At 40.0% G+C, this 23,276-nt stretch overlaps 1 protein-coding gene across 2 annotated transcripts in view; it reads right to left on the bottom strand.

Annotated features, from left to right (window-relative positions):
- The window catches only part of ARHGEF3 (Rho guanine nucleotide exchange factor 3), a 107,173-nt gene that overhangs the window by 80,457 nt on the left and 3,440 nt on the right, over nt 1-23,276 (bottom strand). The window contains exon 2 of one of the 2 annotated variants that reach the window (XM_071439737.1): nt 15,266-15,361. The exons of the other annotated variant lie outside the window; for it this stretch is intronic. Coding sequence (XP_071295838.1) covers nt 15,266-15,361 — 96 coding nt within the window. The remainder of the gene's footprint in view (nt 1-15,265; nt 15,362-23,276) is intronic. 2 annotated transcript variants of the gene reach the window in all.

The raw sequence follows: 23,276 nt of genomic DNA, 5'->3' as shown, positions 1-23,276 counted from the left end.
GTCAATTTTGAGACTTTTCTGTGTTGAAAAGTACAACACTCCTACACACCTTTTCAAGAGAGCCGCGTGATACTTTCACACCTTGCTCTCAAGGACATGGCACTGAGCCAGTCAGACAAGGAAAGCAATCTGGTTTTATTAAATGTGATCGGTTATACAGGACTAACTTTCAGCATAATGGTTCACTGAGCGAGACTGTTCTTGCTTGAAGGGTTTCACACTGAGTGACAAGAACCACTCCTGCAATCTCCATGCAGACAGACCAGAACATCTTATCTTGAGATTGTAACGGGCCTGTCACCACCAGAGCCAAGAAACTGAACTTTTCCAGTGGATGCAGCCATGCCCATGACTTCTCTTCAGCATGCAGTAACTACCTCTCTTGAAAAGTCAAATCATACCACAATTTCCTGTCTCCATTTGTTCTGCCTTCCAGCACGCCTAAAGGATTGGAGGCTGTCATGGCAAATTCCACTTAGCTACTTTGTCACATACAGGTCAATAACTTGGACATAAATACCTCACCAAAGATTAAATTCTGCAGCATCCTGGGGCCCTGCTCAGAATACAAGCAAGTATTTCATGATGGCATAACTACAACATGGACAACAGAAATTCTCCCACACACTGTCAGTTAAATAAAGAACAATGCCTGACCACCCTTTCAGTGAAGAAATCCTTCCTGATGTCTAATCTGAACCTCCCTTGATGCAGCTTGAGGTCATTTCCTCTTGTCCTCATCATGTTATCAATAACAAAACCTTTCATGGGATGTTGCAATATTTTATCAAATCTGAGGGATAAAGCTTTAAGTTGTTCAATATTTTGCCATTTCTAGATATTTTACTTAGAATTTTTTTTAATCCCAAATCACAATACTTTATCTCTTTCCTTTGAGTGTTGTTTTAAACACAAGCATCCAACAAAACCTGGGAGAGAACACCTATGACCTATTAGATTACCAAGACCAGTAAGTACAACAAATGCAACAAGGTATTTAAGAGAGTCACAGCTGAAACATCTGTAATGCCTGTGATACCAGCATGTGATATATAGATACAGGCCATCAAGATCAAACTATGCAGCTTTTAGACTTAGAAAGACATTTCTGCTTATAAGACTTTCACCTGCATTACTAGCAGATTGTACACCACAGGGGCCCAAATAAATAGTGATTTCACCTCCATTTCATCACATTTCCATCTGCACAGTAATTCCTATTAAGTTGCATAAATAACTCTAAGAGCAACTATCAGCCCCCAGGGCTTAGAAAACTGCTTTCTCCTCATATTTAACAAAGTGCTCTTCATTCATATTCAGCTTTACCATATTTTTGTAGATCTCAAAAATAATTGCCAGAGTCTTGCAAACATTTACTAGTTTAGTTTCCCTTTTTCTATACATAAAACTCATTAGAACTTTTCTTTGTGGCCACAAATCCCCAGAGTACCCAAAGTATTTTGTGTTACTCCATGACAGTGAAGCTACCAAATCAAGCCCTGAAATGCTTTCAAGTTTCAAAGTTTATGATATGAATAAACACCAGACTGGTTCCCCCTTTGTTCTGAACTAAAGTGAAATAAATATGAACAAGGCAATTGTATGCACAAAGGCCAGTTTACAAGTACAAGGAGAGCTAGATGCAACAACAAACAGTCTCAGGATATTTCATTTAACACTGAAAAATTTATTTCTGAAAAAAGCAGAAGAGTTTTTGAAGGAAATTTATAAATAGACACTGAAGTCAACAAATACTGACCTCTACCATGTGACTTGTGTGATCCTGACCTTTGTTGCACAGTGAGGTCAGAAGGCTACTAAGCCAGTGTTTATTAGCAGTATTTGTCATATGTAAATTATTTACATAGTTCTTCAAGAGACAACTAAGTTATAGTTCCTGAGCAGATTTTATACTACAAATTTGGCTGAAGAAGTTTCTTTACAACATAGAACATTTGAAGCCAGTGACAAATATTACACCTAACATTTGTAACACTTTTCATTGATCTCTGGGCTGATACTTCAGCAATACACTGAAAAGGTGTTTCTACTCTGAAACCAGACACACCTGTCAGCACATGTGAGGTTCTATGCAAGAGAATTACTTCCTGTTAAGTAAGCAACCCCCCCATACTTTCACTGAAGGAATGTTTAACATGAGATGCAAAAGCAAAATGTTTTCACTTAGTTATTATTCACAGCTGGATTCCTGTGGGAACATTTTCTGCATCACTGTTGCCATAGTAATTACTATAGAAACCCTGAATGCAATGGGCTCAAACCTGTTCAAACTGTGGTACCATTAAAGCTCCATTCAAACTATCCACTCAGGACAGAAAATGTTCACTTAGATCTACTTTTGCCAGCAACAAGTTAAGTTTTCTACTCTCTTCAATATAAATGCACTAGCTACATTAATTTCAGCCCAAGACCATTTCACAAGAACATGCAGGAAACCTTGTTAAGATAATTTTCTTACAAGTACAGAATCCTCTATTTTAAAATAACATTATACCAGTGATGGCTCTTAAATTGTTTATGTTTTGTCCCAGTCAAAGAACATTCCTTAAGAAGTGCATTTATCAGTAGGAGATATCTGGAGCTAGTTTTTTTCCAAAATGCAAATACAAGTACATATAAAAAAATAAAATTTCTATGGATACATACACTCCTATGCTTTTTCCTTTCCTTCTTGATTACAATCCCTGCAAAACCAGGCATTGACACATGAAGGGAGGCACAAAATGGCGTTTTGTTGTAAATCAGAACAGTGATGAGCCACCAGTGGAGGAAATTAGTAGCACTTGCACATCTGCACACACAGTTTTGTTCTTAATTTCCAGCATGTTCTGGGTTTGTTTTTTTTTTTCCTGACACTCTCTGAAACTTTTAATGCCATGCCTTTAAAATAGAGCACATTTATCTTGGTTCTTACTCTTGCTGAGAGCTAATGTATTTGGGTTTCAACGAGGTACATTAGAGAAAACACTGAAATATTTCACTATAAAAACTGAAAATCTCCCCAGTCACAAACACAAAAGAACAGGCTTCTCAGTCTCTATACAGAAAGTACTGGAAGACAAGGACAATATCCCCAGTCACTACAGCAGCTGAAGTAAGAGTCAAACCACAAGGGAAAAAATTAAATAGATGTTGATTTGATCAGTGATGATGCAAAAGTATTAAACGTTTCCTTTGTGGTCATGGACACCAGAACTGCTGTTGGTAGCCTCGGTGAGTGATCCTACTCCTTTTGAATACATCAAGTATGTTTCTGGAGCCAAGCTGTTGGATTTCTTCCAATCACTTACACTATATCTCTTGATTAATAAAACACTATCTGTGCTTTCAGGACAGCATTTTTCATTTCCAAATGCATCAAAACCAATGTTTTATGAACAACTGATGTGAAAAGAGCTCACTTCAGCTGATACTCTCCCCAGCCTCCAACTGAAGTGGGGGTCACACATCAAGGATTTCAGGCTGCTGCAGGATGCACTGAGAATGTTATCCAAGAGGCCTCCAGGCAGATCTCCCAAGCCTGAGATCTTCAAACCCAGAAGAAGAGACATGCAGCACATTGATAGATCAATCACTGGGGAGAAGGGGCACAGTAACGAAGGACGAGTTTGCAATTCTGATGTTACACTATGGCTCTTTGTTCAGGGTAAAGATTGAAGATAAAAGCTGCTTTCTTACTTCCAGGAGAGCAAGGTGGCACCAGAATGAGGTGAAGCAGCACTCACAAGGCACGGGGTGAGATGTGACCTCATGGTCACAGCCAGAGCTGAAGATCTGAGGTTTGGCACTGAGCACCCAGGGTGGCAGCAGAGCCCCACCTCCCGCTGCAGGCAGCCCGTGCTGGGGCAGCTGAGCAAGGTCCTTCCAGAGGCAGAGCCCCAGGCTGTGTCCCCCAGGCTGTGTCCCCACCTCTGTGAGCCCCTGCCAGGCCAGGCCTGTGCTCAGCTCAGGGCAGCCCCTGTGCTGCTGCCCACACCAAGGACAGCAATGGCCACGCTCTGTGGGGGCCTCCCTTGCCAGGCCAGCCCTGAGCGGCACCTCTCAGCCCAACCACACATTTCACACACTTCTGCTCAACTGGAGCACGTTTGCTCTGGCAGTTCTTCTATCTTCTAAAACACGAAACCAGGCAATGAGATCAAAAGTTGCTGGCAAGACTAAGAGCAGAGTCACATGTCATTTCCTGAGGAAACCAGGCTCTCTTCAAACCACACACATGCACCTTCTTTCTGCAAGTCTGACTTGCTGAGATACCTCAAAAAGCACAGAAAATGGTTTCAGAACTCCGAGCTGCCATGTCCCTCAGTGTCCTACTGAGAAAGATAAAAATTTGGGGAGTTGGATCTTTAAACTCAAAATGTGTCATAACTTCCATTCTTCAAGTAAACATATGGAATAGGGAAAAACAGCTTTTTCTTTAAATTGGCATAATCAATCAACGACCCTACTTGGGGAGAAATGAAATTATTTTTTGTCCAAGTTCATAAAATGGGGTCGCTCTTCTCAAGAGAAAAATATTTAAAATTACTAGCAAGTGAAAAAGATTAAATATTAAATCTTATCCACAAAGACAAACATTAACACTGTGTTTGATATGCAAACAAGGAGCTTTAAGATGATCACTAAACTCAACTGCACTGTGAAAAAAGATGCAGAAAAGAAGCATCACAGTCTTTTTACATTATCTTTAAATGGAAACCAGATCAAAGCAGTTACATCTTTGCTTTAGTGGAATATAAACAGAGTTGCAGTACACTTGTAATGGACTATCTACTGTGAGCAAAAGCCTCAGTTAACAAAAGAAATTGCCCTATAGTGCATTTGAGATGTAACTGATTGCTAAAAGGCTATTAAGGCATTAAATTACCATAGCAGACATTTATTGTAAGCATGATCTGGTATCAGGAGTGTCAATCTTTGCACACCAATTACAAAGCCTAATAGACAATTAACACATAATAAAGTGGGTGTAACTACGTTTTTACAAGAGGTTCACACAAAAACCTTTTTGTTCTTACAGAAATCTCAAAACATGTACAAAGTACTGTGTAAAGAACCTGAAATTTTCGACATTTCACTTTCAAATAAATACAGGCACTTGAGTAACTCAGCTTGTTTTCCTACACAAGTTAGCACTGTAAACAAAAGAAATTCACGTGTTTTGTTAAAATCGCCTCTTGACTAAGTCTGTAACAAAGCAAGACAGCCGGCATCCATACTGATCCCAAATCTTGCTCTGCAGCACCACAGTGTTGTTTACCTGAGCAATCTCTAAACTGCCGGGTTAGGCTGAGAAAACAGCTCAGCATTCTCTCCAGGGAAACACAGCTTGTTGCTTCGCAAGACTACAAACTATCCTCATCTATTCACCTACCAATGCAAAATCCCAAATCAACAGTGACCTGGAGATTGATTAGACACTTTTGGAGACTGCCAATATCTTGGCAAAAGAATCACAGATTCCTGACTGGACAAAAAATAGTATTTTAATCACCAATTAAAACAGTTTGACTTGAAATTGGCAAGGAAATAATACTCAGGAACTTTGATGGGATTTAACACAAGACCATTTCCTATAAATAAGGACACCAGAGATTCAGAATCCAAAACAAGTTTTTACCAGTTCTCAAGTCTTTGGTCAATCTTCCTACCTGCCCTTTGTGACAATTATGTGCTTCTGTGGGTAGAAGCCAGCTGCTGACAGGCCTGAGGCAGGAGCATGGTAAGAAAATCATGATCCTCTCCTACCTTTATGAGAAAAACAAGGAGCTGAACATTCATGGCCTGTGTTCCTCAGGGAGACAGGGACAGCTGCTTCAGTCACATGAAATTACACATTAGTAGAGGAACATAAGAAATGACTATTCTGTTTATGACTACAATATTAGAATATACAGTTTTTCCAAAGTAAGTGTACAGAGTCAGGGGACATCCCACAGCTGTCTTCTTGCAAAAGAAATCTGCTCAACCTGACAGGAGAAAGCTCTGCAAAGCACACCTACAGACCTGAAGGACACTGCTGGTCAGAAAAGTCCAGCCCTACCCATACAGCACACAAACTATGAGCAAAACCAGACACATACAAACTTCAGAGAGGAAATGCAGAAATGGTTCTGGTGCTAAAGAATCGACCTTTTCAATACCTTGGTACACTAAAAAACTACCACAAAACCAAGTATTATAATTGTATGAAGTCCTTCAAAACAAAAGACAAACACCAGTAGGTGGGAGAAGCTTGGCTACAGTTGAACTGGAATTAAAACATGACATATTTCCAAAGGAAAGAGCCCCAGGAGGGCCGGTCCCATGCCAGGAGCGCCCTCGGGAGCACAGCGCGGGCAGCAGCGACTCACAGAGCCCAGCACACGGAGAATGAAAAGATTTATTTCCATTTTGTTATTGCAGGAATAATAAACCAGCAGATTATCAAATAAATTTCAATGGTTAATGATAAACTAATTTAGCCCTCTAAATCCTCTTTTTTCTCTCCGCTTTCTTCTTTATTTGTATGGAGATCAGATATTTCCCACAATTTTCTGTTTTGTTATGCAGTGCCCCCACGTCAACATAGAACAGGGGAAGAAAATGAAAGAGCTCTTTGGGTCAGTTGCTAATTTAGACAAAGGAGGGTATCCGGGAGAAGGAAAAAATCTCCAAACTTATGAAATCTGATGGATGGGACAGAGAAGGTGCTATATACCAGGGCAGAACAATAAAAGCACATCAACACCTTCCCTGCCTGCACTTTGCTACAAATCCCTTCCTGATCTGTAGTTGACTCAGCGTGACTCCCTCCCTGTGCTGAGTTAGGGAACAGCAGATTTGAGAGGGAGGGAAACGTGCTGAAGCATGCCCAGGTACAACCTGCCAGATCTAGCTCTGTGTAGTAATAAATAATGGATTATCAAGTGTCAGATGTGAATGTATCTAAAGAAATTGCAAAGACACATCAGTTTTTTAAAAATTGAGTGCAACGTGTCTTCTTTTTTTAATCTATCTAGTCACATACAACTTGCATTTAATCTGTGGAATACAAACACATTATATAGCTTTGAAAATAGAGTCACATTTATCTACTGTTCTGTACAGAGTGGGGCTGGGGAGAGACACCAAGAGAGAAGAACTGAGAGCTCCTCCTTTTTGGTGCAGTTTGCAGCAATTAATGAGTCTTTGAAACAAAAATCTTCTCTACACTCAGAAGCACAGTAGTAATTAAATTCACTGTTTTAAAAACAACTATAGAATCCATTTTTTAAAATGAAAACATAACTAACCAGACAGCTCATAAAACACAGTCAGCTCTTGGCCTTCACCACTGAGTACAAAGCCTGACAGAAGATGACAACAAACCACCACTATTCCTGCCAACAGGTTAGGTTAATTTTTAATTTATGCTTCTTATAATAATTAAGTTGAAAGACAGGAAAGAAAAACATGAGTTCTTCATACTAACCAACACAAGAGGATATTCTGAAATATTTGCAGGTAGTTTTTTGTCACATATTTTTAGCAAGTTTCTGTTCATAATGACCTTAATACTCCTATTCACACAGGTTCTCTCTTTCCACATCAAAAGAAACGAGGCTGCTGAAGAAGTTCCTTGTGTAGTTTTAAGGCAATGGAATCACAACCTAATACAGAAAAGCTGTCTTCTGTATCCCACAGATTGGCAGGTGACCAAACGTATTCAGCTTGAAAGATACATATTCAAATCATTGTCTCTTACAACACTTAGCTATTGAAATTTTCAGGGCCCCACAGGAAAATGCAGTTAATTTAACCAGTTCACCTCCAGCCTACCTTCCCCCACAAAGGAAAGATCAAATTACAAATCACCCTTTGTTTCTGATCTTCTGTTTCCAAATACTGCAATGTGTAAATATTCCCAAAGAAATACCATTTGTGTTCCTTAAAACTTTATCACCAGCTCCCTCTACAGCCAGAGAATTAACTAAGCATATGTAAGAACTACATTTTTGGGGGGAGGGAGGCAAGAAGTGTCTTCCTATCAGTATTAGAGTATTAACTAGAAACTCAGCTGTAATACATGCTGAACAAGTGTATAAAATAAAACAGACTGTTTATAAGAACAGATTCTGGAGTCAGTGAAAAGGAATCATGACCAAGGCCAAGAACCTTTAGAAACAGAAGTAGGGTAAGCACACAGGAAACAGATGGTCACCAGTGGTAGATCAGCGGGTTTGGGGGGTTTTTTACTTTAAAAAAGTTGCGGTTTATATAGGTACATGCACCCCCAGAGAGAATGAAGATGTTTCAATGAGATTAGCAGAAACTCACAGTCACTGTCCCCTGCTCTGCCAGTGAGCAGCTGCACAAGGGGTGGAGCTGGTCAGGGCAGCTGTTCCGAGCCGGCCCCAGGGACATGGACAGGCCAGGAGGCCGTGCCCAGGGCAGAGGGAGCTGGAGGGGCCGATGGCTGCATGGGCACAGGTCAGTGATGGTGAGCAAAGCCCCTGTGCATGGCCTGTTTGTCTGTCCCTTCAACTGCCGTTACTGCCAGTGCTGGGAAAAGCTGTCATTGTAACAAAGAGCCTTTAAGCCCTTCGAATTCCTTTAGTGCTAGCTAAAGAGGACAGTGCTGAGTCCTGAATTAATGTGTGCAAGTGGTTCCTGCAGCCATAAAGACCATGGGCCTGAGCAATGCTGATAAGAAGCTGCATCTCAGCCAGATCACGTTGGGGTGCACTCAAAGAAAAGGTACCTTTTTTTTTTTTTGGAGGCCTCTGACCAAATAAGATCATCTGAGGAATAGAATATTCCCCAAATGACCACCAGAGACCCTCTGATGCCTACTCTGACATAAACAAGCTCCAAGAGGTTATTTGAATATGCAAAAGAATTCATGTGAATGTTTAGCATGTATGTATGAGTCTTGGGAAATGTAATGAATATGTAAAAGCTACATAGATTTAAACCAGTGTGTTACCTAGTGGGATAGGCAGAAATATCCTCCTCACCTAAAATCTGGCACCCAAAGAAAAGTGATGCCTCTTCCTAATACTAAAATTACAGTGCTAGAGAGTTTTATTTCTGACTTTTGGTGACACTATCATTGTCATTAGTAAGGGGTTAAGCCATGACAGCTATGAAGGAGGAAAGGCAGTGTTTTCCTTTACTTGGCTTGTAAAGTGTTTCATATTTTTCAACAAGAAATTTTGACTATTTCTGCAATTTTTGTGGGTTTTTTCAGAAGATAATAAAGAAGGAAAAGAAAATACATCAAGATGCTGCATATCTGAATGAGAAAATGAGGCTCTATAGCATGAATAAGAACTAAGACACATGACAAATTTCATCCTTGTTCTAAACTACACAAACTCATTTACTTTGTATTTGCAAGACAACACTGAAGGAGATGTTTTCATCCCCTACAATCATAATTTCAACTTACAAATGACCAAACCCTGAGTTAGGGATGGTGAGGCATCCTTCCATAGTGTATTAGTTACTAACATTAGTTACTAACATTGGTGATCCAAGCCCAACCACCTGTGTTGTTTATCACCCTGATAGCAGGCACTCTCTAATACATGGAGGGGGGGCAGGGAGAGGCAAATGAAATGAAGCTTAAAAAATTTCACATACTGAAATGTGAAAACCTGGTTCCTTATTTAAAGTTATACAGATTCAGCTTCTCAGTACCAGTGATTCCTGTTCAAGCAAGTTACTCACACAGTCCAAAGTGATATTTTCTATTAAAGCTATTTTTTTTAGATTTCACCAGGATAGTCCATAAGGAAGAATACAACAAGATACTTTTAAAAAACAGATGGACTGACAGACTTTCACATTTCTTTCCTACATCAAAGTAAGTAAAAGTTACAGTTTTAAAGCATTCTGCAGCTCTTTAATAAAGAAATATATTTCACTCCCTCTATACACTCCCTGTGAGCACTCAATTTATTTGTCAGAGTACAAAAGCCTTGTCATCAGCCATGCACTAACACACATTCATAAACAAAATACCATTGAGGGCAGCCTAAAGATGTCATTACCTTTTACTTGGATAAAAATTTCTTGACATTCAACTGGAACCAATCAGGTATTTCAGAAATGTTTGTCCTAACTCTCTCCCTCAGCTAACAGCTATAATAAAGAGACATGTAACGTTAAAAAAGCAGGCAGGACCCAATAGTCATAACCAAGTATTCAGCAAATGTTTTAAGAGACACACTACCAACAAAAATTATTTGCAGTATGACCTAGAGACAATGCAATCATATGTACAAGATGCAGGTTACAGCTTTATCCAAGAACCTCGTGAGTGATGATCTCTCACCAAAATTGAAAAAAAAAAATGAACCCCCTTCAAAAACCCACCAAGCAGTAGGCTTAATTTAGTAAGGTGTTTTTTGAACAACCTCGGCTGCTATGTCCTTATGTGATCCCAGAAAAAAGCCAAGGGCGGGGTGGGAAGGGGGAAGGCGAGCAGCCAGCGAGGGAGTGGGCACAGCCCCTCACCCGAACCAAGGCTGCCACCTCGTGGGCTTGGGCCGGGAGCAGCCCCAGCGCTTTTCTTTCTCAAGGCAAAATCAAGAGGTTTTTGATCCCATCCAGGATGAGGAAATGCAATCCATACTTAGTTTTGCAAGACATAATGATTGAACATATGTTTAAACTTGTATTTGCCTCTGGGGCATATTTTCTTCAGCTACAAAGCCCATTTCATGTATGCATGAGGCAAAGTCAGCAGTTGGTGAGTGCACTTAACTTTAACCATTTCATCACATTCTCATCTCTCACTGTTTGTAGGTGTGCCACAGAGCCTCATGAGTCACCCTCTCCATGTCCTGCTCACTCTCCTGGATCTTCATCCACTTCCTTTAAGGGACTGCTCCCAGGCTGCAAGGCCCAATGCAAGTGATTTCCTGGTAACAATTTTCAATTCTACTACTCCTTTTATGGGCAGAGGAGTACTTTAAATAAACTGGGAAAGTTAGGTAAGAGACAAGTGACTTCACATACATACAGTAAATATTTATCTGCTTTATTAAAAGTGGTTGGTGATAACATACAATAGGTTATGCTAACTGTCCTGAATATTTTATGGCTTTCCAAGAAAAGCATTTTCTCTCTTTGTAATAAGACATACTAGAAAGCAACTAATTCAAGGCCTCTTGCAGATAAGATTAATTTTACCCAGCTATCTGAAATGTTAATCTGTAATTTATAGGGCTTCCTTTTTGCACACACTGTAACCTTGTATTCCCTGAACCTGCATGTGCCTTTTGTAATCAAACATCTGCAGTTAAACCACACTTGACTAGAGCCAGTTTAATTGAGTCCTTCAGGATGACGCATTTCTACTGATTAAACAAGGATATAAGAGAAATAGGGAAGGTTGTGAAACTTGTTTCTCTTCTTACTGTAATTCCAGACACATAATTCTTCCTTCATCAACTGGCAGCTGGCAAAAGCTGCAGCAGAGCCATGATGATTTATTGTCACGAAACCTGACTTCCCACACAGGCTACGACTCAGCCCGTGCACTTGTCTGTCTGAGGTACAGAAGGCAGCAGCTCAGCTGCTCCCTCCTCCCTCCTGATCCTCACTGAGGAACAAGGGCTGTGTGATTAAAGCCACAGGCATTCAGGTAAGATCTATGTGGTATCTACTTTGCTCCTCATGGAGTGAAGATGAGGATTTTCAGCTGCTCACCATTGCTTTCCTTATTGCTTTTACCCAGTCATGGGGATGTCAGTTCAAGTATTGTTTTCATCTCAGTTGACTCTTATTTCTATTTCATTATTGAACAGATGAACTTTTTTTTATTTAAAAAAAAAAAGTGATTCAAGTACAGGTTACACAATTCTCAAGAATAATTACTTGTTCTATGCCAAAGAGTTTCCAAACATCTGCACACTTAGATATGACAGTAAGCTGTTCTTTTTCAATGTATGCCATGATGGAGCTGGGTTTAGTTTAAGTTAGTTTAAGCAATATCTAAATTCAGTATCTAAGCATGTCTTCCTTCTCACTCTATGAACTGGAGTTTCAAGAGCTTCCCTTCCCCACAAAATCACCAGTGTGAGATTAGAAAAGAAAGCTGAAACAAAAACAGTCTGTTACAGCATAAAACAAAAATGAAAACGAAAAGATGTTACAATGTTTCTGTCCTCAAACTCAGTTTAACCCAAGTCATAAGTACAGAGTCAGAACGCATTAGAGTCCACATAAAACAGTGCTTGTTTGGTTAGTTCTAAGAGGTATAGATTTAGTTATTCATAACATGGACAGTTTTCAGAGAAATTTTGTCTAAAAGTGATTAAAACTCTTATAGAAATAGCAGAACATTGCATACTTCATAAGGAACGTGGCAGAATATTTGGAGACAGAAATAGAAAGCCAAGGCACCAAAACTGTCATGAGACACCCAGAACCCAAATTTCAATTATTAGTTTTAAAAGGATTAAATACCTCCTGACTTAATCCTAAGTAACATCATGAAGTAGTGACTAGCAAGATTTCATCCAGCCTAGAGGAAGCATGTTATAAAATCCACACACAATAACAACACCTGGAAAATTTCCAATTCTCCTGCACATTTGTTTTGAAAAACAATGTGCCAGCCAGCTACTTTCACAGAAAGCCTGGATGAATTGACACAGTTCCCACTTGCTCCCTAATCTTTAGTTCCTTTCTCGCAATTTTCAACATTAAGACACTGAGAATCTGCCAAATTAGGAGCTGCTACAATTTCAAGGCTCTCAAGCCTCAGTTGTTCAACACTCTTGCACACCAGCTCAGAGAGCTGATATTGTTGATGTTATGACCATCCACCACGTTCCTTCACCTTCCTGCTTATCAAGAGCAGCTTAATTTGGTTTGCACATGAACTGTGCCACAATAGCCTGCAGTTATCAGACACTCACAGCAGTCACACTTCTGCTGCTACCAGCATTCTTCTGCTGCTGTAATCTTGTTTATGTATGTTGGGAGGGGAAAAAGGCAACAGAATCAAGTGAAGCATTACAAGTTTGAGAATTCAATTCTTTTTTCATCAGGTAGATACACCAACCTATGCAGATGCAAAGCACTGATACACCAGAATGGCAGACTTGGTAAATGGCTGCACAAGGTAACTGGGGTTCAGTCAATTATTTACTCTCCCCTCTGTTTCTAGGGGGCCTTGTGCAACATCAAAGCCTTTTATATGCATCCTAAATGATGTTTAAATGTTAGATAAGGTCTAGCTCAGGGCTTTTCTCTGTGGATGCTTTTGACTTAATTGAATATATTATCCTGTCACTGGATACTTTTAACAACAGCCATTTCTAATCTTCCTATGACTAACACCAGTCCTTACCAATACTCATATTTTCATGAAAAAAAAAAACTCCAGAACCATCAGAATGTAAATAAGTTCCAAGAATCAGACAATGAATAAACAGCAATAAAAGAACAATGCAGCAAGGCAGTGCACCATTGCACTTTATTAGGCTGAGAAAAATAATGTTCATTCAACTGTAGTATTCACAGAAGCCCAGAATAAAAAATAGTATTTTAGAAACCTAACCAGACATGCACCACTCTGCTATTGATAAAGTCCTCCCTGGGCCTCCTTATCTCCAGGTTAAACAATCTCAATTCCCTCAGCTGCTCCTCATCAGACTTGTGCTCCAGCCCTTCCCCAGCTCCCTCACCCTTCTCTGGACACACTCCAGCCCCTCAATGTCTTTGTGTAGTGAGGGGCCCAAAACTGAACCCAGGATTTGAGCTGTGGCCTCAGCAGTGCCCAGAACAGGGGGACAATCACTGCCCTGGTCCTGCTGGCCACACTATCACTGATACAGCCAGGATGCCACTGGCCTTCTTGGCCACCTGGGCTCATGTTCAGCTGCTGTCAACCAACATCCCCAGATCCTTTCCTGCCAGGCAGCTTTCCAGGCAGCCACTCTGTCCCCAGCTGGACATGCAGGGGGCTGCTGTGACCCAAAGGCAGGATCTATCTTTACCTTGTTGAACCTCACACCACTGGCCTTGGCCCATGGATCCAGCCTGTCCAGATCCCTCGGCAGAGCCCTGCTACCCCCAGCAGATCAACACTCCCACCCAGTCTGGGATGCAACCTGCAAATTTACTGAGAGTGCCCTCCATCCCCTCATCTTTATCAGATCACTGATAAAGATATTAACCAGAACTGTCCCCAGCTCAATACCACAAGCAGGATATAAAAATCAGCAGAAGACATCAAATGAAGAAAGTGTTTGTGTCAACTTCCCACCCCTCAGTAGATTTGTGAGTTAGGAGGGAAGCCCACAGTTCTTCCTCATCCTGCCCTTTTATCCAAAGATTTTGTTGAGAATGTTCCAGAAGAAATGTTTAAAAGAAACTACTTTCAGGTATTATTATGCTGTTAGTTTAATATTACATTAAAACCAAAGCAAAAAAAAAAAAAATTATTTCCTGACAGTATGCAACAGGAAACAGAACATTGATTTGCTAATATTTCTTCAATTCTTTAGCTTTTCAAGAGTATTTCTCAGACAATAAAAACAACATAAGGTAGGTTTTTGTTCATATGGGTGTCATGCTTCCTGTCATGAATTTACTGGTTGTTTGACACATGGTAAATAAATAATGCAAAAAAATCCTTAGCAAACGATAGCAAATAAAAACCAGCAGGCTCTCAAGAAAAAGCTCATTAACCCAGGTGGAATAGTCTCAAAGCCTTTTCAACACCCTGTTCCCTTCATGGAAACAAAGCAGGTGCTAGAAATTGCATGGTCTGTGGCAATTTTCACCAAAAAATTTGTTATGAAGTGTAAGCATTTCTCCACATCTACCCTTGAACATTGCAATTGTTTTTTCCTCCAGCACAGAGTAAATTTTTCTCTATACACAAAGAAGAAACTATTGGCTTTGTAATGTCTCCCAGGACAGGAATCTCAGGAGCCTCAGAGCAGTGAAAGCCCTGGTACCAGCATGGCCCAGCACCCCAGCAGCACTGGGAGATTAAAACATTTGCCATATGTGAAAGATTCCCTGAGCACAACTGCTGCACTGCTGAAATGAGCAGGAGTTTTTCCACAGCCCATCCCCCATGACACCCTGTATCATGTCATCTGCTAAAACCTCAAAAGCAAAATAATTTTTTCTTCTCTGCTGTTAAATAATGCAAACTTAATGTATCAGTTAAAACAAATAATTATTTTACCTAATTTTCAAACTACATCTCCCAATATTGCTGCCTACTAACCTCTTAGACAATTATAATGCTTACCAAATTTTTTCTTGTTCCATTCCTCCTCTGGCACACTGGTTTATTACAGCAGGACTACTCATGGTAAGAGCTGAGCTTTCAGAATTCATTTTTTTTCTACAAAAGAACAATAACAAGAAAAAAATGCTATTTAAGTAAAGACTGTGGTTACTAATTAAGTAGAAAATGGAAACTTTAAGACAAGAACTTTTAAAAACCAAATACAGTATGTTTTACTCATTTAAGTAAATGTCCTACATCAATGTCATTAGTTGGATGAGTACACTGAGAAGGATTTGGCAGTTTTATGGGCTTGCTAGTTATGCCAAATGCAACACTGATTGTCTTCTGTTTCCTTTTCTGAACACGTGCCAAGAGAGTTGATGTCAGCAGGGCTGTGCACCATGGCAGCTCTGCTCATCCAGAGCAGCAGCCACAGCCAGCACTGCTCTGCACTGACCCACACACACAACACGGGGGACAAAACTTCCATTTCTAACATGTCAAGATTTACAGAAGCTTTTCAGCATATTTTAATAACTTTGGATGATACTTTGCCACTTTGCAAAAAATAACCATTCATGGCTGAAGTCCTTCCCTAAACAGCACAGACATGTTCCAGTTGCAAAAGCAATTCCCAAGTTACACCACCTACAAAAGGTCTATATGGTCAAAGAAGTTTCCAGTAAGTGACTTGCATGGCAAGAACAAATGAAGACTACAGAATGCAAGTGAATTCCACCATGAAACAGTAATCATTTTTAGTAACAGGATCCACAATGTTAACCTGAAACTTCTGAGTCCTACACCTTCCCCACCCACTCCCAATTTCTTTTAAGGGGGGGAGGATATTTTTAGCTATCAGTCATCTTATTCACTTGATTTGACACCTAGTTTGTATTATGATCAGCAAAGACCTCACTGATTAACAGAAATCAAGCTCAACTGTATACGAATTAAAACCTACTAGTATATAACCAGAAAATGAGCTGTGCTTGTCAAGATAATAATCCTTTACTTTTTTCAAGTAGGTACAAAGAACCATTAAAAAGCTGGTTTAACTTGTGTGAAACCTGGGTCAAAATCTGACTTGACAGATTTCAGGGACAGCATGAAAAGCTGAGTACAGGGCACACATCCCATCAGTGGCAGGTAGATAAGGCAAACCTGCACAAACTAAATGCTCTGAAGAGAATGCCCATCCAGTTTCAAAAGTCTGCCCATGCAGGAGTGGATAACCAGCCCTGGCAAAGCCCCTCTGTGAGGGCAGGAACAGACACACAGCCATCCATCCTCTTTTTGGATCGGTACTTGACCTCAAATTTACACTTCATTCTCAAGTATATCATTTTAGAAGAAATTAAGAGAAAACAAACAAAAATGCCACAAATAAAAAAATCAGCAATACAAAACCCCCACCAAACAAATCCACACAAAAAAACCCTTTATTTCTAAAAGTGGCTCAAGGAGCAAGACATGTTGAAAACAAAATTACCTGCCTCTCTAGTCTATAATAGCCCAGGAAGAAAAGAGTTTTTCTTAAATACATGTTCAAGCAATATTGGAAGAGTCCATACTTAGCATCTTCTGCAGAGTTCCCGTTTCTGAGGCAGCAATTTCCTAACCTGGGGAAAGCCCTGATTCTTCAATGATCACACAAGTTATGGCAGCAAGAGTTTTCCCTCCTCTTGCAGGCACCTGTACCAGCAAGATCAAAAGTCTAGGGCACAGTTACAAGGAGTCCATGAACTCTCAGAGCTGGAAGGTCAAAGATTCAGATTACAAAACCACAAAGGTTGCCATTCCAGAAAAAGAAGGTACAACTTCCACTATTTTCTAGTGAGTTGGTACTAGAGCAGCACTAGCTCAGCACTTTCCTCCCCACCCTTGGAAACATCCAGTCAATAGTCCATACCTATCTCTGCACTGAGGCTTCCACACTCAAACTGCAGCAAAAGCAGAGGCCAGAAGTGATAAAAGTTACTGTTTAAAGTATTAAGTTATTCTTTTCCATGAACAGTTGATGAAAATGTTGACATAAATCTAACAAAATAAATTAAATATGGCATTAACCTAATTTATGTTCTGAGATGCTCTGCAAAAGAAACCACCTAAAGTAACAGAGAAAGGAACACACCTTGTCAAACCCCCCCAGCCTGCCAGGCTGATACCTGAGAACAACAGCAGCACACTGTGCACCTTGAGTGGCTTTGGTCTGTATCAGCCTCTTCCCAGCCACACTCCCTGGTTACTGTCTGTGGACACAGAGGCACTGCCAGGGTTTGGAGGCCACCCCGGGACTGCCACCAGCAGCTGTCCCCAGCCACAGCCGGCAGGTGGGACTGCAGGGACTCAGAGAAGCTCTGGGGACACACGGGTGTCACACTGTTCCTCTCAACAGGTCTGCACAGGTCCTTTGCACTCTCCACCAGGAGCAACAGGTAATTAAACAGCTGATCCTCACAATGCTGACAAGTTTTATGGCCTTGTCAAAACACTCATGGTTTTTTAGTTTCTAAATGGCAAACAGAAAATTGGTATCTGTCACCACTTGACAAAGCCAGGGATACCAAGTGTTACCACTACTTTTCTTACTTGAAAGTCATTTCAGAGAAAAATTCTCAGCCTGTAGAGTCCCTCCTTACTCATGCACCACAGAGCTCCCTTAAGACCCTTTCTTAATTTTTTTAAATAAAAAAAATATTTAAATATGTACAAGGGGAATATATTTTTTCAAGCATTAAGAATATTTTATGGACATATTTCCAATGAACACATACTGCTTCAGTAGGTCTAAAACAAAACTGAATTTTTTTTTGTGAAAAGACAATTGTAAGGCTTATACTCTCTAAAAAATATTGTCCATATTCAAAGTGTCCACACAAAATGAAAGCTAAAACTAGCAAAGGCAAATTTTGTATATGTTTAAAAATATATATACGCACACAGTCAGAATACTACCACTATGCTCAGAAATCAGCCTGCAGTAACAAAAACATATTAGAAAATGAAATGCAACTCAAGAAGCAAAAGAACAATGTTCAGGAAAAAATACACTGTTCACAGGTGCCTCTTTCTGTATCACCATCCAACTCCTGTTTGGACTTGAACTCTACAGCACAAGCAAGGTTCATGATGAAACTTGAAGGAGGAAAATAAATCCATCATCTTCCCTCCTAATAACTTGAAGCCAGATGCTAAGACAAGTCAATGAATATTAATTTAAGAGAGTGCTCAGACACATCCTGTCCTCAGCCTCTGCACACTGAACCTTGCCTGTTCCAGATAAGGGGCACACTCTTGGATTAGGTGCTGTCCTGGAGATCAGGCTGTGCTGTAACAGCAGCAAGTGGGCAAAAACAAGTGCAGAACAAACACACACCAGAACAAAGCCAGAGAGTTTATTTATAGCAGCTAAGTTTATCCCTACTCTCTCTGTCTTACTGAGGAAACTTGAAGAAACATCCTTGCTGGTTCTGATAAGACAGGTGAAATTCAGGATACGTAGTCTTCTATGACCAAGTATAGGTTGCCTAACACTGGAGTCCCCAGAGGGAAACCTGAACCCTAAAATTCTCTTATGTTATCTCTTCTATGTTTCCATTAAGAAAACTAACTCTGTTTTATACTCTAAATTCTGTTTAGAGTATTAACTCTGTGAAGCCTAATCAGGCCACCTGCCTTAGAGCAGATTCTTACATCACATAGTGGCAGAGAAAAGCCTAGCAGAGGTAAGCCACTAGCTCAAATACTGACAAGAGTGTTATATTTAAGTATATTTTATTCATTTGTATTTAATTTTGGGACTTCTGGAATTACCCTTAAGGGGACAAAGACAAAGCTGGGGGAAGGGCTGTAGTGTAGCACAGCACTGAAGCCCTGAATAGCTGCACAGAACAGCACTGCAGGACCTCTTGGACAGGAAAACACGAGAAGGTTCAAGAGAAGTACTGAAGTCACAACACCCCATAGGCTCAAACCGGACTTAGATCTGGACATATGGGGTAAGTATTAGCTAATCTTGCTAAAACTGATTCCCTAAACAAAGCCCATTTTCTCCTCCACCTTTTTTTCCCCTTGTGTTACTAAGTGTAGATACACTTTGATCCTCAGGCTAAAAATATTTTCTGCCTTTCCCTCCACACCCTATTTGTATCTCTAGACAAGATATTCACAGTAGCCGTAGTTAAAAAATAACATATCATTCAACAGCTGTTCACCACAGTTAAAGCAAAAATAATTACTATCTTCTGATGAAACATGTTCCCACAGTTCCTCAGCCTCACTAAAATGCTTTGCATTGTTGAAACAGTATCTTGTTATACTTAGCTGATAGGGAAACCATGAGGAAAAAAAATCTTTTCTGAACTCTAAGAAGCCTCAATCAGAAACTATTATTCTTTTTAATGAAAAAGAAGGCAGTAGCAGCACTATGTAACGGGCAAAAATGAGCATCTACTGCAAGGAAAAAGATGTGTTACCCATCTCGCTCTCTGAAGCAAACGTCTCTACGCTCACACAGCCTGAAGAGCTGGTTACCTGTTAGCAGGTTCAGTGTGATATCTCACCAACTGCCTGAAATCTGCTGTTTCTGGTCAATGACCACATTCACCCCGGCATTGCTTTGTGAAAAGCCACCTTTCCACACCCAAAGTCAGCAAACAGGAGCACCTCCCATCTGGAGAGCACTCAGCTCCCAGCCAGCTGCCGCCTTAGGCAAACAGTTTGCTAAAGGGCACATTTGAACTTCAAACTAAACTTCGCTATTTAACTGCATAACAACAAATTCTAAAACCAGGATTTTCTTCAAGTTGTTTTCCTAAGACTCTCAGATATGGGAGCTGCAAAACATTTTTATGCCACTACAGCAACACTTCAGTGAAACCAGTTGAAAACTCAAGAAGCTCTTGAATATTTCCAAGTAGCAGCCAGTGCTGAGAACTCCACTTTGTATGAGCACTTCAATCCAATCCATGCAGCATACCATAAACTTGGTTCCACACACAGCATAGTTATTTCAAGTTTTGACCTCAATGAACACATCTGGCATGTTATTACTTACTCTACTGGAGTATAAAAATGCACCCAATGCTCCAAAGAATGATGTTTTAGAGGACCTTTCCAAATACCTATTTTTGACAGTTTTTATTCCTTTTCTGAAGGCATCCTAGTAAAAATATATGCCTTGTGTCTTCTTTAGAAGTGCAGTTAAATTTTATAAAGGTACTTTATAGAAGCACATATACAAAGACATTTGGAGGCAGCACTTCAGAGAACCACAAATGCTGCACATTTTGGTGAATCTGTCAGAACTCTTCGAGGTGACAGAGAAGCAGCTTTGAAGTAATGGAATGACCCTGCTTCACAACAAGTGTTGAGTTTGGCTCCCTCTCCCATAGACACACAGCTGCTATAGACAGCAAGATAGTCCACCCAGCATATAGAAAAGACAATATTTAGTTCTGAGAGAACACAAATGTTGTACTTATTCTCAGCACAAAGTACATTACAAGGCAAAAGACAACTATTAAATAAATAAATAAAAGTTCAATCCAGGCTGAAGCCAGAGCACTGACATGAGAGAGTGCTTCATGCTGGAGAAATACAGCCCAACATGAGACAACATTACCAAGAGATCCAGTCCTTTGGCCAACTGGGCCTTAGCTCTTTTCCTTTAAAAATACCCAAATAAATGGAAGGGAACCAATAACATTGTAATCCAGCTAACATCAATGAAAGCCCTGGAGAAGTTTCCCAGCATCAAAGAGAGGACAGGGTTACATCTCAGCTTTCAGAACCATGGTAAGAAAGAACAAGAAATAATGGAGAATGCTGGTTTAGTCTGTCTTGCACATCAGCATATTAAATAATCCTGTCCATCACTGCAGGAATAGAGGAGCAAGGACCCATCCACACTCTCCAATCTGCAGCTACCAGGAGCTGCCAGTGGTTTCAAGCCAAACTCCAGCAGTGCAGGGCACAGCAGGGAATGTTTGTGAGCTGAGTTGTCACTTTTAGGCACAGTAGTTGATTGCCATACCAAGTTAAAAAATTTAAGGCTTCGGTACTCCTGTATCTTAAAACATGCAACCACACCACTCATCTGATTAGGACAAAATTGAGCATTGTAAAACACTTGCAAAGACTTGAACAAAGCATTTTAAAGACAAGGTTTAAAATGCAGAAGGATACACACACAAAATGAAATTTACTGTTTAAGCAGCATACAGAGAACACCAAGTACTATACTCTATTCAACACACACAGGCATCAAGAATTTTTTTGTCATTGGTGTTTTAATTACATACTTGTCCTACAACAAATCTGTTTCTCTCTGGACTAAAAGATCCAGATGTTCCTATTTCAAGTCTCTGGCTTCAGCACCGGGCAGCAACCAAAACAACCCATCCCTTCTATCAGCATGCAGGGAGACTTCTCCAGCACTGCCCATTGCTCTACCCTTTACCCCTCTCCAAGGTTTTATTTCTTTTCAGCAAAGCAAGCAAACAAAAGACATCAGTTGGATAATGCAGCTTCCACTGGAGACTTAATTCTAGCCTTAGGTCACTTTCCCATACAAAAGGTTATCTGACTTTTATCATAAACTATGATTTCAAATGCAAATACAACTACTTTTAAGCTAAACATATTGTATTGTGTTTTGCAGTTGACACTAAGCAGGAAAACAATGTTGAGAGGTCCTTTCCAAAGAATATGAGTATTTATGTTCTCAATTTAGTGACTCATACAACAAGCAATTTGAGATTTATTTAACTCTATCCTCCTCAAACTTCTGTATTTGAAAGCAAACACTACGTTTCTATTCAAAAGTTATAACAATAAAACACCAAGATTTTTTTTCTATGTTTTTTTTAAATCTAGATTTTATCTAGAGGAAAACTACTTCCAGAAGTATCTTTTTTGCTGTTTCTGTGAAGAATATTAAAAGGGCTAAACAAAGCTAAGTCAAATAGGGAACAACTTACTAAACAAAAAAAATGCATTTTCTGAAACTAGCATTGAAATTAAACCTTTTTCATGGTAAAGGCAGACTCAGAAAAACAAAAGAAAAATGAGATAGAGCATGCATACCCAGTATAAAATTAATGCAACCACTGTCCCTTTTCTTCATATTCGTCTCATCACTTCAGCATATTCCTGCTTCCCTTGACAAAAATACATTAAGAACAAAGTAAAACCAAGAGAAATACCACCACATTTTTCCCTTTATCAGAATCGTCACTACCAGGAAACAGCAGCAGGTTAAAATTTTATCTGCCTGGAAGGGTATCATATTTTCTGCCTAAAATTAAAATGATGATGCTTTTAGCCTACCACCTTAATAATCATAATTATTTTATTCAGGATTATTGCACAGTTCAATACAATTCAAGTTTGTCAAGTTTGCCTTGCATTTATATTCTTGGTTATTCAATACATTGAAAGGCAGACAGAGTTGTATTGCCCTAAAATTGAATTTTTACAGCTTTTCACCTGCAATTGCTAAGCACAGTCAGAATCCAAGCCTACATGGGAAAGCTTGCAAGACCACCCATCCACACAACAATCAACTCACTTTGCTGAGTTTTTTCCTTGGCTATTAATTACTTATATCTGTGGAGCATCAACCAATGTTAACTTGGACAGCACCTACTTCTGTAAGCCAAGTATTTCATTAAGAACCTCACTGTCCTCGGGGATGGCAGGCCTGGGACACCCTCATCACTGCACATGTCCACACAAACCTGCTGCTGCTGCAATTCCCACCTGCCTTTTCTGACCTCTCCCAAGTACAGGCCATGCATGAGCAGAAGGAGTCGGTCAGCCCAAAAATACACCCTGTCCAAAAAGCTGATTGTCATCTTCAGGAAACAGGTGATAGTCCTGACAGAACCTTCTGAAGGAACACTACATGGGCACACTGCTGCATTAAAATAGAGCCAGCAGGACTCCTGATACAGTACATACAGTGGAATGGACATACTCTTCTCCTCATTATAATACTGAAAATTAATTTAGGAGAAACAGTGAA

This window comes from Agelaius tricolor, unplaced genomic scaffold, assembly GCF_023055355.1.
Source record: "Agelaius tricolor isolate 1412-34295 unplaced genomic scaffold, bAgeTri1.0.p SCAF_14, whole genome shotgun sequence".
NCBI lineage: Eukaryota > Metazoa > Chordata > Aves > Passeriformes > Icteridae > Agelaius > Agelaius tricolor.
The sequence above is the reverse complement of the archived record's forward strand: the minus strand, read 5'-3'. Positions and strand labels throughout refer to the sequence as shown.